This window comes from Trichechus manatus, unplaced genomic scaffold (genome assembly GCF_000243295.1).
Source record: "Trichechus manatus latirostris isolate Lorelei unplaced genomic scaffold, TriManLat1.0 scaffold00029, whole genome shotgun sequence".
NCBI classification, from domain to species: domain Eukaryota; kingdom Metazoa; phylum Chordata; class Mammalia; order Sirenia; family Trichechidae; genus Trichechus; species Trichechus manatus.
In genome coordinates this window covers 3,565,969-3,580,115 of record NW_004443965.1, presented here as the reverse complement: position 1 = coordinate 3,580,115, position 14,147 = coordinate 3,565,969, and the positions used below count along the sequence as shown (strand labels likewise).

The following is a 14,147-nucleotide window of genomic DNA, read 5'->3' as shown; positions in this document are numbered from 1 at the left end:
GCACCTTCCTTTCTTATCTTTTGTCTCAAGGGTGTTACAGTAGAATTGAACCGTCTGGGGGAACCCAATAAAGTTTAGGACATAGTTCCCATAACGTTACTGGGTGAATACAGGAGTTATCCCTCCCGACTCCCTCAGAGCGAATGGAGGCAAATTTACATTTCAGGGTCGCTTTGAACGCCTAGAGTTTCAAAAGTCTCAGTTCCTCAGCATTTGTTCCTCTTTCCCCGGGGTTCGGAGGCCATCTCTCCCGCAGGACACACCTGCCACTCACCACCTTCAGAAGACAGCAAGCCGCCGGTCGCGGGCTCCAACACCTCGACCAAGCTGCGCAGAATCGGAGAGTAGGGAGCGCAGCCGCTCGCAGGAGCCGGTCGGGGACGCCTAGGGGCGGCACTGGGCGGTGCGCGCGCCGCCGCCGTCGCGTCACCAGCGTGCGGCACGTGCCCGTGTTTACGTCCCTCGTGGAGTCGCCGACGTCAGCAGCCGAATGGCAACATTGTGGCGATGCTGAGGCGCAGAGTTTAGGAGACGCATCAGTCTGTCGGGCCGGCTCTGAGCGGTCAGAAAGAGGAGGAGGAGAAAGAGGGGGCGGGGAGGTCGGCCCCGGCGAGCGGCCGAGACGCGAACACTGCCGGCCCCGACAGCTGACCGGCCTGCCGGGCCTGGGGAACCCACGCTTCACCTCCAGCGCGCCGCAGACGCAGCCCCGCGGCCTGGCTCGGGGCGCAGCCGCGCGTTGGTCGGCCGGGTCGGCCGGGGCGGGCGCGAGGAGCTACCGCACCGCGGGGCTTGTAAACAGATCCGGCCGCACGTGACCATGTGAACTACCTGCTCCGGGGACACGTATTGTCTTTCCCCCAAGCCGCGCCACAAAGGAGAGCGGCGGGTCGGAGTGCGGAGGGACGGGCAGCGAGCGGGAAGAGCCAGCTGGCGCGTTAAGATGGCTGAAGGCGCCCGGCGAGGGTGAGCAGGGGGCGCGGCGCAGCCAGCGGGTGAGTCTTCGGGCGGTCGGGCCGGCGCCGGAGCCACCATGTCGTTTGCGCTCGAGGAGACGCTCGAGTCGGACTGGGTGGCCGTGCGGCCCCATGTGTTCGAAGAGCGGGAGAGGCACAAGTTCGTCTTCATTGTGGCCTGGAACGAGATTGAGGGCAAGTTTGCCATAACCTGCCACAACCGGACGGCCCAGAGGCAGAGGAGCGGTTCCCGGGAGCAGGCGGGGGCGCGAGGGGATCCCGATGCCGGGGCCTCCACGTCCGATGGGCCCCGCGGCCCAGGCAGCCCGGCGGGCAGGGGCCGGCCCGAGTCCACCGCCTCTGCCACTCTAGGCAGGAGCCCTGGGCCCCGGAGGAGCCCTGCCTGTGCTGAGGGCGCCTCTCAGAGGAGCGCGCGCAGCCTTCGAGGGGACCCGCTGCTGCGGAGTCCAGCCAGCAAAGGGGTGGAGAGTCCCCTCAGGAGCCCAGTGAGAGCCAAATCCAGCCGGGTCCGGAGGGGATCTGAAGCCAGAGATGTGGCGGGGGCCGCCACTGCGGCGGCCCCTCTGGCTCCTGGCGAGGCCTCCGTGTCCTCGGTGCGGGTGATAAGTGACTCTGGGGCGGTCTCCGAAGAGATCGAGGTGCTGGAAATGGTGAAGGAGGACCAGGCCGCCTCGGCGCCCCTGGCGCCCTCGGACGCGGAGCAGCAGACACCCGCTGCCGAGCTGGAGTCCCCCGCCGAGGAATGCAGCTGGGCCGGGCTCTTCTCCTTCCAGGATTTGCGTGCCGTGCACCAGCAGCTTTGTTCCGTGAACTCTCAGCTGGAGCCGTGCCTGCCCGTGTTCCCCGAGGAGCCCTCCGGTATGTGGACGGTGTTGTTTGGGGGCGCCCCCGAGATGACCGAGCAGGAGATCGACACTCTGTGTTACCAGCTCCAGGTCTACTTGGGCCACGGCCTGGACACCTGCGGCTGGAAAATCCTCTCCCAAGTACTCTTCACGGAAACTGACGACCCCGAGGAGTATTACGAAAGCCTCAGCGAGCTGCGACAGAAGGGCTACGAAGAAGTGCTTCAGCGGGCCAGGAAGCGCATCCAGGAGGTAAGAACCTAGTCTGGGCCTGTCACGGCTTTTGGTTACTCGCTACCAAAGGCTGGAGTCTGTCTGGGGTGTGCGCATTTGGGATGCTAGTTTTTCTGAACAAGGGAGAAGATAGACGCGCTTGGACCTACCTCCCCCTTCATGCGTTTCAGTGGTGGGAAAACCGTGGCTTTCCTTAATTGTCTCTCTGAAGGACCTTTGATAAGTCTCTAGATTCTCTCCCCCTCCCAATTTATCTAAAAGGTACCATACAATAAGCGGTCTCTGTTTACTGCCTGGTACTTGTAATAAGGTTAAAGCCGCTAAGACATAAGATACCTGTAAACAAATCGGCATTATTCCTTGCCCCTGAACATCTTCCCAGCAGTAACCGCCCAGATATCAACGCTTCTCTCCTCGTGTCGTGTTTATTTACTGAAAACAGTTTGTCTTATGGAGCAAAATTGATCTATTTTTATTCTCTGTGTGTAGTCTGGCAACTTAGGTAAATTTTTAATTTCTCTCCAAATGAAGTTGCCTGTCCAAATGAGAAAGAATGGAAGACAATTGGATACAAATGGATTTTTAAAGGTTTTATACGTATTTAAAGAATATCTCAAATCTTTACAGATGGCTCAGATTTCACTCTTGTTTTAGAGAGAAAAAAGATCCTGGGCAGGAATGTTTATTGTACTTTTGTACTTACTGTAAGAGTTACAAGAGTGCAAAAGCTTCAAACAATTTGCTTATCTAAGCCTTAAAATAACAGGAAATAATGTGAAAAAGGTGTGAACCAGTATGTGTAAAGAGCTCCACAGTGATAAAAGATATGCATGGTTTGAGGCAGTGCCTACTTAACCAGCTTCTGCTGAAGGAACTTTCTAAAAAAGTATTTTAAAATATACTTCGTTTTCTCTGATGGACACTAACAGGTATTTTCTCAGAGCGATTTATTGTTTTATTATTAGCACATACTGAATTTGGAGTTGGGGTGGGGAATGCGCCTTTCTATGGTGTTTATTATTCCTGAGGTTGTGTTGTCGTTTATTAACTTTGCTTATTTATCTGTAATAACTGAGTCCTGCTATTAGACCAGGAAGCTGGATGATTTCTTTGTAGAATATTAACATATGTTTCTTTAATAGTCTTGAGTATTTAGGAAATAATTCTTACATATCCTACAGTGCTTTCTTACAACTTCCTGAATCCAGATTTTCACTCCTTCTTGTTAATATACTTGATACTAAACGTCAGCCACCATAGCACGATCCTAGCATTCCAGGGATCTGTTTTTATTTCTCTTTTTATCTTCACGTCTGGAGTCTATCTCAAATTCTTTTTTGGAAGAAAGTAAATCTTAAATAATCATATACTCTTTAGTCTTTTGTTAATATTGACCTGTATTTTTTTTAAACTGCAAGAACAAAGTACTTCTTTCTCTAACTCAATTTATACATCTATATGTTTTTTTTTCTTTTAACTTTCTATTCGTATTTTCATTCTTAAATGATGTAGGCCTGTTTGATTTTAACTTTACTGATACTCAGAAAAAGCAAGTTCGTCTGGTTTTTAATGAAAATTGGGTAAAAAAACGAAGGCTGCTAAAAAATACAGTTAATTACAATTTTCTAGAACTCTTTAATAGGAAGGTTACATTCCTTAAGAAGAATGTCTTTTTCTGAATAAAGACTATATTGACTATGTTGTTTATGGGAAACATTATACTTTTTAATACCAGGAAAACAAATTTTTTAAGAGTATTTTGTGTGTCGGGAAACAATTAAAACTAAATGAAATTTATTATAAATTCATTTAACATTAATTATCTAAGTCTGGGGTGCTTCTTTTTGTTGATTTGAACAGTATTTGAGAAATAGCTATTGAGGACAACAGATGGATTCAACTCTAATGCCAACCTTGATTTCCACTGGAGGCTTATGTTGAGAGAAATTGAGGCTCAGTGAGGGGAAGGAGTGGTGTGATTGGTGATGTCTGCCATGGCAGGATAATGGGAATGTATAGCACACAAGCCATTATTTGTGTTTCCCAACTGCTTAAATTCTTTGCTATTTTAATAGCTGTCAGTAATTTTTTTTTTAAGTAGTCTTTACCGAAGTTGTGTCATCTTTGAATGATTAATTCCGTTGAGTTTAGTCATCTCACCTAATTCAATGTTGTCTTTTATTCCCTATTGTTGAGTTTAGTTCTCTAACCTAATTCAATGTTGTCTTTTATTCCCTATTGTCAAGTTGACTTAACTTCTGGAATTGGCCATAGGTTTTAACCTAAGTATATCTGGTAAGTCAAACACATTCTTAAGTGTGTTACTTAGAAAATTTAGCATTTGGTCATGTTTTTCCTTCCTTAATTTCTGTGAATTTATTTTTTGATCCTTTTGTCCTACAGTATGCCTTTTCCAACCCATGCAAAGATTTCAGCTTAAAGGCTACACCTGTTTTTGTTCAAAATGGTCAGTAAATTGTTGAAAGAAGTTTTGTTTTTTTTTTTTTTAAAATAGAACAGACTGTACAACTACTTGCAACTTCTCAAGGTCACTGGCCTTGACAGTGTCTTAGAATTCTCTTTGCCACCCCTAGTTCAGGGCCACACATCTTATGAGCACTCTTAATAGTGGGTAAAGGGCACCAGAATTTTTAAGTATTGTGAGAATGTGAAGTGTTCTTTTAATGCAAGGTTGTGGGCAAATAAAATTTTTATAATTTGGTAAATGTAAATTCTTCAAGGAAACTTGCTGCTTAAAAACTGGGAGAAAAATATCTTAAATTACAAATAACTTCGTAAATAAGGAGTCTGTCTGGGGTTGATGAATTCCTTATAAGTTAGGGTGGGGGCTGTGGTTAGACTTTCATGGGGTACCTTAAGTAGCGTGCAAAGTTTTACATGCATGGTTGTGTGTGCGTTTTTGGAGAGAAGGGTCCTCAGCTTCTATCAAACTCTTAAAGGTGTTCCTCAAAAAGAGGTTTAAAACCACAATTCTAAAATCTGTTTTGTAAGCTCAGGGCACACTTCTGTTGGAGTTTAATTTTTACAATACCCTGTAATTTAATATGGAATCATAAGAAGTCTCATATCTTTGGTGAAATATTGAAGAATTAAATCTTAGGTTTTCTGCTGGAAGTGTTTTTTAATGATTAGGAAGTTTGGTCAACTGACTAGAAATAATAGTTTGTGAAGAGTTAACAATTTATACAGTACTAATGAGAAATTATTTTTAGATGACACAAGAGTTGTAAAATTGTATACTATTTAGGGATTTAATCTTCAGTACAAGTGAAATGTGAACTTTGTTATGTGGTAGCTTTGTCTTGGACTTTTTTTTTTTTGTTTTTTACAAGGGTTTACCATAGGAAGTGCTATTTATACAGCAGACACTTCAGTCCCGGAATGAATGGAAGTGCCACCAGGGCCTTTTGGACTGGGTTCAGCAGTAGTCTCGGTTGTTGGTCAGAGCTAAAGATAGTATTTATATAGTGTGTGTGCATAGGTCGCCCATACTGTGGCTTACCTTTGATGACCTGGATATTGTAAATAATGGTTTCTGTAACAAGGACAGCTATTATTGAAATGATTCATTGTGGTGCTCTAGATAGTAAACCTTAGTTATGATAGTAGTCTTGATTAAGATCTAGAAATCAGTGTTCACTTTGGAATTCATTGTGTTAAAAAATGTGCTCAATTTAACTTCTTTCCGATTGAAACCACCTTTTAAGAGTAGCATGTGTTTTCAAAAGTAGCTACGTAAGACATGTAGTATAGCCTACCTAGTGTTGGATGTCGGCAAGACCTGGTTTAGTTAGAATCATCCCTTCTAACTGTGACCTGGTTAGTTACTTAACCTATTAAAGTAGGGAAATGGGGAAAATACTTAAAGGATATCTTAAAATTTAAGTAAGAATTATGAATAAGTGCCTAACAAAGTGTCTGTCACTTGCAAAGGATGCTTCCAGGAAGTGTTATTTTCTCTTCTTCCATATAAGAAGGATTCTCCAGAGTTTTCAACTCAGCACTTTCAGGGATCGTAATTAGTGTTTATTGGCACCACTTAGGTTGACTTGATGGCACCCAACAACAACAGCAGGTATTGGACACCTCACATTACTGTACGTATCTTGTTTCATCTCTCCCCATTATCTATCTTTTGATATAGATGGTGTTTTATACCTATTTTACTGAAGCAGAAGTTGAGGCTTAAAGAGATTGCCTGGTTTGGGCCAAGATTAAACAGTTTAAGAAATGACCAAACTCATTCAACCCCAGATTTGTCTTAACCCGAATTTGTGCCTTTTCTGCCATGCCTTGTGGACTATTGGGTTTCTTGACCCCACAGGCCTGCATCCTTCCCCTGAAGACATTAGAAAGGATGTTTGTCTCCACTCGTGATCATGGGACAGTGGTAATATTTTAAAATTTCAGTCAGTTCAATAATGACTTTTAAATAACTCTTTCATTTTATTTCAAATTGATTATGACAGGCACAGAGGGGGGCAGAGTCCATATGTTGCGTTTTAGAAGAAAAAGATTTTGCAGTTTAGCACGGTGTACAAGGAGAGGTTTGTGTTAGCTCAGGGTCCCAATCACTGTCTTCCTTTGTATCTTGAAATGACTCAGCTGTACACAGTTCTTGATTTGTGAAGTTCTTTAACAGTGCAAGGAGCTCTGCTTACTACCCCTCCTCCCAATTTAGCCCTTCATATTTTTCCTGGAAAGCTAAGATTAGTTATAAAACTCTAAAAACCCACTGAAACCGCAGTTATATATATGTATATATTAGCAAAATGACAGGACTTTTAGGAGCTGTAAGATGCCGATCTTTCATTGGACTAGTGAGCCATGAACCATGATTAGGTGTAGTAAGTAGCAGAAGCAGGCTCAGGGAAGGACAATGTGGCTGCAATGGAGAAAGCTGTTCTTTCTGCCTGGCAGTTGTTGAATGCAGTGACTGAGACACAGGAGCTTCATTCTTTTAGGACCTAGGGATGTGTCAACGTTGTAGCTTGATGCTCAGCCCAATCATAATATACTCCCACAACAATAGTGCTGTTTAACTGTTATCTTACTATAAAGCACAGGTAAGGAATACTGAGGCCAAGTGAATTTTATGGGATTTTTGAAAGTTACATTGAAAGACTTGAAAGCTGGAAGCTGTTAAAATAATGGCTTGGATTCTGGTCATTTTCTTCAATTGTGTGCCCAAATAAAAGGAGCTCCGGTGGTGCAGTGGTTAAAGCGATCAACTGCTAACTGAAAGGTCAGCAGTTTGAAACCACCAGCCACTCCACGGGAGAAAGATGTGGCAGTCTGCCTTCGTAGAGATTTACAGCCTTGGAAACCCGATGGGGTCGCTATGAGTCGGAATCGACTCGACTGCAGTGGGTTTTGGTACCCAAATGAACTTCAGGCCATTTTTCATACTGCTGGGGGGAAAAAAAAGATGTTAATAATCTGGGTTAGCGCTTCTGTAAAGCGAAAACATGGAGGCTGGTGACAGGATGTCAGACTTCCTGATAAATACTTTATAGGGTGGTTTCTCTGCTTGCTTTTTAACATCACATGATGCCCAGTCCACCAGATATTTCGCAGACATGAAATCTGAGCATGTTTTCTTGTTAAAGCAAGGCCGACTTGGACAAACTTTTCAGTGATACGATTATAAGGGTGTGTGTGTGTGTCTGTGTCTGTGTGGAGGAGAGGAGAGAGTGAGTGAGAGGTTTGGTTTGTCAGATACATCAGTTGTTATGTTTGAATTAGCCACCCCTACTCCCCAATCCTTACATGTAGCTTTAATTACTCAGTCTGTCACTGATCTCCATTGCTGCTTTATTTGACCTTTCATTGACTATAAAGTGTTGGAAGTGAGGCTTGAAAGCATACGGTGGCCGTCCGTTGATGGTTAAGTGTATGTGTTCTTAGTTTTTTTTTGTAATGGGACGTTTCCTGTGGCACTTTTCACTCTCAATAGACCACAGTCTGCCCCCTTTGAATCTGCCTGGTTCTCTCAGTTGATAGGAGAAAAATTAGTAAGCTACAAGAATAAGAGATACGGACAGTGAAAACTAAACAATAGTTCTTGGTACTATTTGATTTTTGGTACAAGTGATGAAATTCGTTTGACTTTTCATGCTTCTTTAAGGGGAATGTCAGTACCAAGTAGAATTAACACAGAGTATCTGAGTTAGTTATTGAAACTGTATAGGGACAAAGAAGGATATATTTAGCAAAAAGCAGAAAAATTTGATTTTTTTTTAAAATGTGGAGAATTGCTTCTTTATGCTTGTCCTTGAATTTTAAATTATATGTGATTATAATTACATACAGCAGACTCTTTCCAGACTGTAGTGAAGGTTTTTAAAATTTTGCTTTTTAAAAAAGGCCTGATGAGCTAGACATCTCAGAAGAGAAAAGCCTTAAGGGTAATGTATGAAGTTCTTTTAGTAAGTCAAGTTTTATTTGTAACTTTAAGGCTTGAGGATGGTGGCTGGGAGCTAAATTAGTTCATTCAGCGAATATTAGTGCAGTCAAGTAATATAGACACTGGGAGAATACAGTGATAAACAAGAAATAGTCATTTTCCTCAGAAAGAAATTTTAAATAAAATCAGTTTGAGAAAGGATGCTTGTTTAGAAGCATCCCACTGCGCTATGTCTTTAATTAGTGCCTAGTGGAAAGAAAAATGACTGGACATGGCTCAGGAAAATCTGTTTTTTATCTTGATTCTAAAACTAGTTACTTGACCTTAGGTGATCACTTAATCTCTTTGGACCTTAGTTTCCAGCTTGGAAAATGAGGTTAGTTTAGGTCCTTTCTAAGGATCTAGGGTACTTTACTACAGGCACAGGGTGTCAAGGATTAGAACGTGATCCAGTTGTATTATGTGCTTATATTCAGGTTTAGGTCTCTCTGCAGTAGAAAGACTGTCCAAGTCACAGCACTTCTAATGTTGCTAGAGTCTTTAGGATTTTCAAGAGGGATCTAATTCGTTTTTGGGTACAGAGGGTATTAGAATAGGGCAGAAGTAGTGTTTCTTCTTTTTTTGTGTTATTTTCTTGTTCTCGCTTCATTCATTATTTTAGTTTTCCCTATAATTTTTACCATTGAAACTGCTTTTCTCATCTGTTTTTGAAATAATTGAATTTACACTTGTAAAAACTTCCACTTTAAATAATTAGCCCATAACATTGAATAGTTAAGCTTGTACTCCCCTTCCTTTCATGTCTATACTAAATAATTATCTTCCTTATTGGCTAAATTTTCCTGGCTTGGCCAAAAGTCGGGGAGGAGGGCAGTTAAGGATGTTAACTTCTCTTGCTTTATTTTTAGCTTGGAAATTCTCTCTTTTCTTTTATAGTTAGGTAATGTGAATTCTGGCCATGGGTGGTGCTAAATGAAAATGAAAAGGTTATAAAAAGTAGTGATTCCAAGAATGAAGGTTTAAGAGAGAAGGGGTCTGAGAATTGACTTTAGAATTGCAGCTTAACTCTAGGCAAGTTACTGAGCCTCTGCTTCTGGTTCTTAAAACTGGTGTAATAGTTATACCTATACCAGAAGGTTGTTAGGAAGACTGAAAGAGAATGCATGTAAAGGGCCTAGCATGGTGCCTGGTACATAGTAACCCTCAATAAACATCAGCTGTTGTTATTGTAATTCTTCCTCCACTTCTTCCTGAAGCAACTTATATTGACTGATAGTTCGGTTCCTTACAGACCCAAATCTGCTTCTACTACAAACTAAGTTGGTTTTAAACTTGGCTGGTGCCATGCAGGTAAAATATTTTCAAACTCGAACAATGTCAAAACAGCAAGAGAAGGGTAAGAAGGTCTTAAGTCTCTTGTTTGTGTCCTCAACAGAAACTTCTAGCCCATGGTTCTCAAGCCACTTGTTGCTGCTTCAGGTGCACATCCTTGTTTTGGTCAACTTTATAGGGCAGGAGGGTGGTCCTTTTGGTACAATTGGTCACAATTGTGATTCCAGTATTTTTAAAAGTAAATTTTCCTGATAACTCTTTTCCATTTTTCTTTCAATTTTTTTTCCTCTCCATTTGTTTGTAAGCATCCCAGACCACCCTGATCAATTGATTTGCAGATATTGCCATTGAAAGATCTGTAAGAGGAAGAGGTGAACAATAACCTCAGAGGCCCTTAAAATGTCTGTAAGTCTCCTTCATCAATCATTTATGCACTTAATTCTCATTCCAGGAGCTAGATCCAACCCAAACCAAACCCGTTGGCATCAAGTCAATCCCAACCCATAGCAACTCGATAGGAATAGTAGAACTGCTTCACTACAAATTGCACTCATCTATTCATTCTTTCTAATTAAAATTAAACCTACTTTAATTTTTTAAGTACTGAAATTTATGACCAGTATTTCAATATAACGTTTTGCAAGAGAAAGTATTCTAACATTTTTCATTGCATTTGTATAAGTTTACCTCTGTTTTGGGTAGTCAGTCTTGTAGATTGTGTGAGTAGAAGTTCAACTACCATTTAAAATACTGTCTTTAAGAGAAACAACTAACTTAAATGTGCCTTTAGAATACAGCAGGTTTGATCATTGAGAACTGCCTATAATTGACTTTTGTTCGCATCTTTATTTCTTATGAAAACTATTTAGGTATTTGCATATGCTGATTTTTTTTTTTCTTCAAGTTAATTTATTTGTCAGTTTGCATTCATGCTGGGTTGGGAAGGGGAATGGGAAGTTAATGTGGTTGGTTTAAAACAATTTTAACCAAAGAAACTTAGATTACTTCTTTTGCTTTTTTATTATGTAGGTACAGTATTGGTTTTTATCTTAGAAAATGTCAAGCATTTTGGGGATAGCATTACGGGGTGGTTAATACAGATTTTGCTTCATCTTACTCTGAATTATATACATAAATATAGATAAGCTGGCTAACTGTATCCAAGTCTTATAACGTTTATTTTGTAAAGCCGTTATTGAAAAGTATGTGCCAAGCTTAAAAGCCTCATTTTATCAAAGGAACAGCACTATTATTGCAAACGTTATTTCTGGAGATAATCCTAAACCCTTTTTGTGGCTTAATGACTTGAAAAATGTAGAAAGGCTGTCATACTGCATTACCTTTCTGGCCATCTTGGAAAGTGCAGTGGAATGATTGGTAGAGGAAGGAGTACAGTGCATCATTGTTGTGCCACAGGTCAGTGTTTTTGGAAGTATAGTTTCTGGGTTGTTGATTTTTAGCAATTTCCCATTTAATGTACAAATAGATTGTTTTCAAAACTGGTTTTTTATATCTGTATACGTTTATGTAAGGAGCCCTGGAGGCGCAATGGTTAAATGGTTGGCCACTAACTGAAAGGTTGGCACTTTGAACCCACCCAGTGGCTCTGTGAGAGAAAAGACCTGGTGAGCTGCTTCTGTAAAGATTACAGCCTAAGAAACCCTACGGGACAGTTTTACTCTGTCTTATAGAGACACTATGAGTTGGAATCAAGTCGATGATTTGTGTGCGTGTGTACCTAGAGTCTTAAGGTATTTATTAAGTGAAATTTTACTCTTCTGCCATGTGGTCATCCCTCACTTCAGAGTTCTAGTCCTGACCTGGAGTCCTGTCTTTCTTCAGTTTGATCCATCTAACCAGAAGACATCCTCCATCTGCCACCCCTGACTTGTTTTCCTGTGTTTTGTTGACTACGCAAAGACATTCAACTGTGTGGATCATAACAAATTATGGATAACTTTGTGAAGAACGGGAATTCCAGAAAGCTTAATGTGCTTATGCGGAACCTGTATGTAGACCAGGAAGCAGTCTTTTGAACAGAACAAGGGGATACTCCATGGTTTAAAGTCAGAAAAGGTGTACATCAAAGTTGTATCCTTTCAGCATACTTATTCAGTCTGTATGCCAAGCAGATAATCTGAGAAACTGGACTGTATGAAAAAGAACATGGTTTCAGGATTGGAGGAAGACTCAGTAACAACCTATTATATGCAGATGACACAATCTTGCTTACTGAAAGTGAAGAGGACTTGAAGCACTTACTGATGAAGATCAAAGACTACAGCCTTCAGTATGTATTACATTTCATCATAAAGAAAACAAATCCTTAACAACTGGACCAGTAAGCAACATCATGATAGATGGAGAAAATATTGAAGTTGACAAGGATTTTGTCTTACTTGGATCCATAATCAACACCCATGGAAGCAGCAGTCAGGAAATCAAACGAGGCTAGTTAGTTTGGTGAGAAGCAAGCTGGACTGGTGTAGGGGTTTGCTCTTTCCAGGGACTGCTGGACAGAAGGGTTAGCCATGTTGTCCTTGATCCGAAAGGTGATCAGCACTGCGAAAACCCCAGGGGCCGTTGGTCCCTACAGTCAAGCTGTGTTAGTTGACAGGACCATTTACATTTTGGGACAGGTAGGTATGGACCCTTCAAGTGGACAGCTTGTGCCAGGAGAGATGGTAGAAGAAGCTAAGCAAGCTCTTAAAAACATTGGTGAAATTCTGAAAGCTGGAGGCTATGACTAATGTGGTAAAAACAAAACACAGATAAACAACTGTTGCTGCTGACATAAATGACTTCACTGCTGTCAGTGAAATCTACAAACAGTATTTCAAGAGTAGTTTTCCTGCTAGAGCTGCTTACCAAGTTGCTGCTTTGCCCAGAGGAAGCCATGTTGAGATTGAAGCAGTAGCTGTCCAAGGACCACTTTCATCAGCATGACTATAAATGGGTCCAGTGTTGTTTAGTCTGGAATTTTCATAATAATCTTCAGTCAGATTTACACTTTAAACATCAGTTGCTTGGATCAGGCACACCTTAGTCTTCAAGGTGACATCTTTGCTTTTCAACACTTTAAAGAGATGTTTTGCAGCAGATTTGCCCAATGCAATGCGCCCTTTGATTTCTTGACTGCTGCTTCCATGGGTGTTAATTATGGATCCAAGTAAAATGAAATCCTAGCCGCCTTTAATTGAAGTCTCTGCTGTTCCCTTGAAACTGCCTTTCTCCCATCAATTTCCAGAACTATTCAGTTCTTCCAAATACAGTGTTTGTTGATTCTAAAAAGCTGTTGACACATGGTTGGTTGTTCTGACAGCATTTTTCAATGTGAGGAAAAGAAACACTGCATTTATGTCCCTGTTGATTCGTATGATACACGTTGATGCAAAAATGTTAAATATTAATTTTAATTTAGAAGAACTATGGAATTACCCATTTATTTCTGCTTTTCCCTTGTTCCTGCACCTATCCTAGTCTAGTATCTCATTGCTTCGTCCCTGGACTGGTTTTAGTTCTTCTCCAGCGTCTTCCTTGAAATGGTAGTCTTTCTATTCCTTGCTCCCAAACTACTTTAAAACACTACTTTGCACACCTTTGTACTCACCCTCTCTAGCCTTAACACACATGCAGACAACAAACTAAACTCTTCCATTGCTTATTGTTGTCCTGTAGATGTTGTGGGTGTTAGGTGCCGTCAAGTCTGTTCTGTACTACAGCAGGAAACACTGCCCGGTCCTGAGCCGTGCTCACAATTGTTTTGCTTGAGCCCGTTGTTACAGCCACTATGTCAATCTGTCTTGTTGAAGGTCTTCCTCATTTTCGCTGACCCTCTACTTTACCAAGCATGATGTTCTTCTCCAGGGAATGTTCCTCCTGAGAACATGTCCAAAGTATGTAAGGCGTAGTCTCGCCATCCTTGCTCCTAAGGAGCATTCTGGTTGTACTTCTTCTAAGGCAGATCTGTTCGTTCTTTTGGCAGTCCATGGTATATTCAGTATTCCTCACCAACACCACAGTTCAAAGGTCAATTCTTCTGTCGTCCTTATTCATTGTCCAGCTTTCGCATGCATGTGATGTGATTGAAAATACCATGGCTTGAGTCAGGCGCACCTTAGTCATCAAGGTGACATCTTTGCTTTTTACCACTTTAAAGAGGTCTTTTGCAGCAGATTTGTCTGATGCAATGCGTCTATTTTTTTTTTTTTTTAATATTTTATTGTACTTCAGGTGAAGGCTTACGGAACAGATAGTTTCTCATGTAACAGTAACACACATGCTGTTTTATGACATTGGTTAACAACCCCACAACATTTTAACCCTCTAAAT

At 41.7% G+C, this 14,147-nt stretch overlaps 1 protein-coding gene and 1 pseudogene across 1 annotated transcript in view; both read left to right on the top strand.

Moving 5' to 3' along the window:
• Positions 1–473: 473 nt before the first annotated feature.
• The window catches only part of JMY (junction mediating and regulatory protein, p53 cofactor), a 115,976-nt gene continuing 102,302 nt past the window's right edge, over positions 474–14,147 (top strand). The window contains exon 1 of the mRNA XM_004374468.2: positions 474–2,074. Coding sequence (XP_004374525.1) covers positions 1,034–2,074 — 1,041 coding nt within the window. The 5' untranslated portion in view covers positions 474–1,033. The remainder of the gene's footprint in view (positions 2,075–14,147) is intronic.
• LOC111820207 (2-iminobutanoate/2-iminopropanoate deaminase pseudogene) lies at positions 12,275–12,907 on the top strand (annotated as a pseudogene).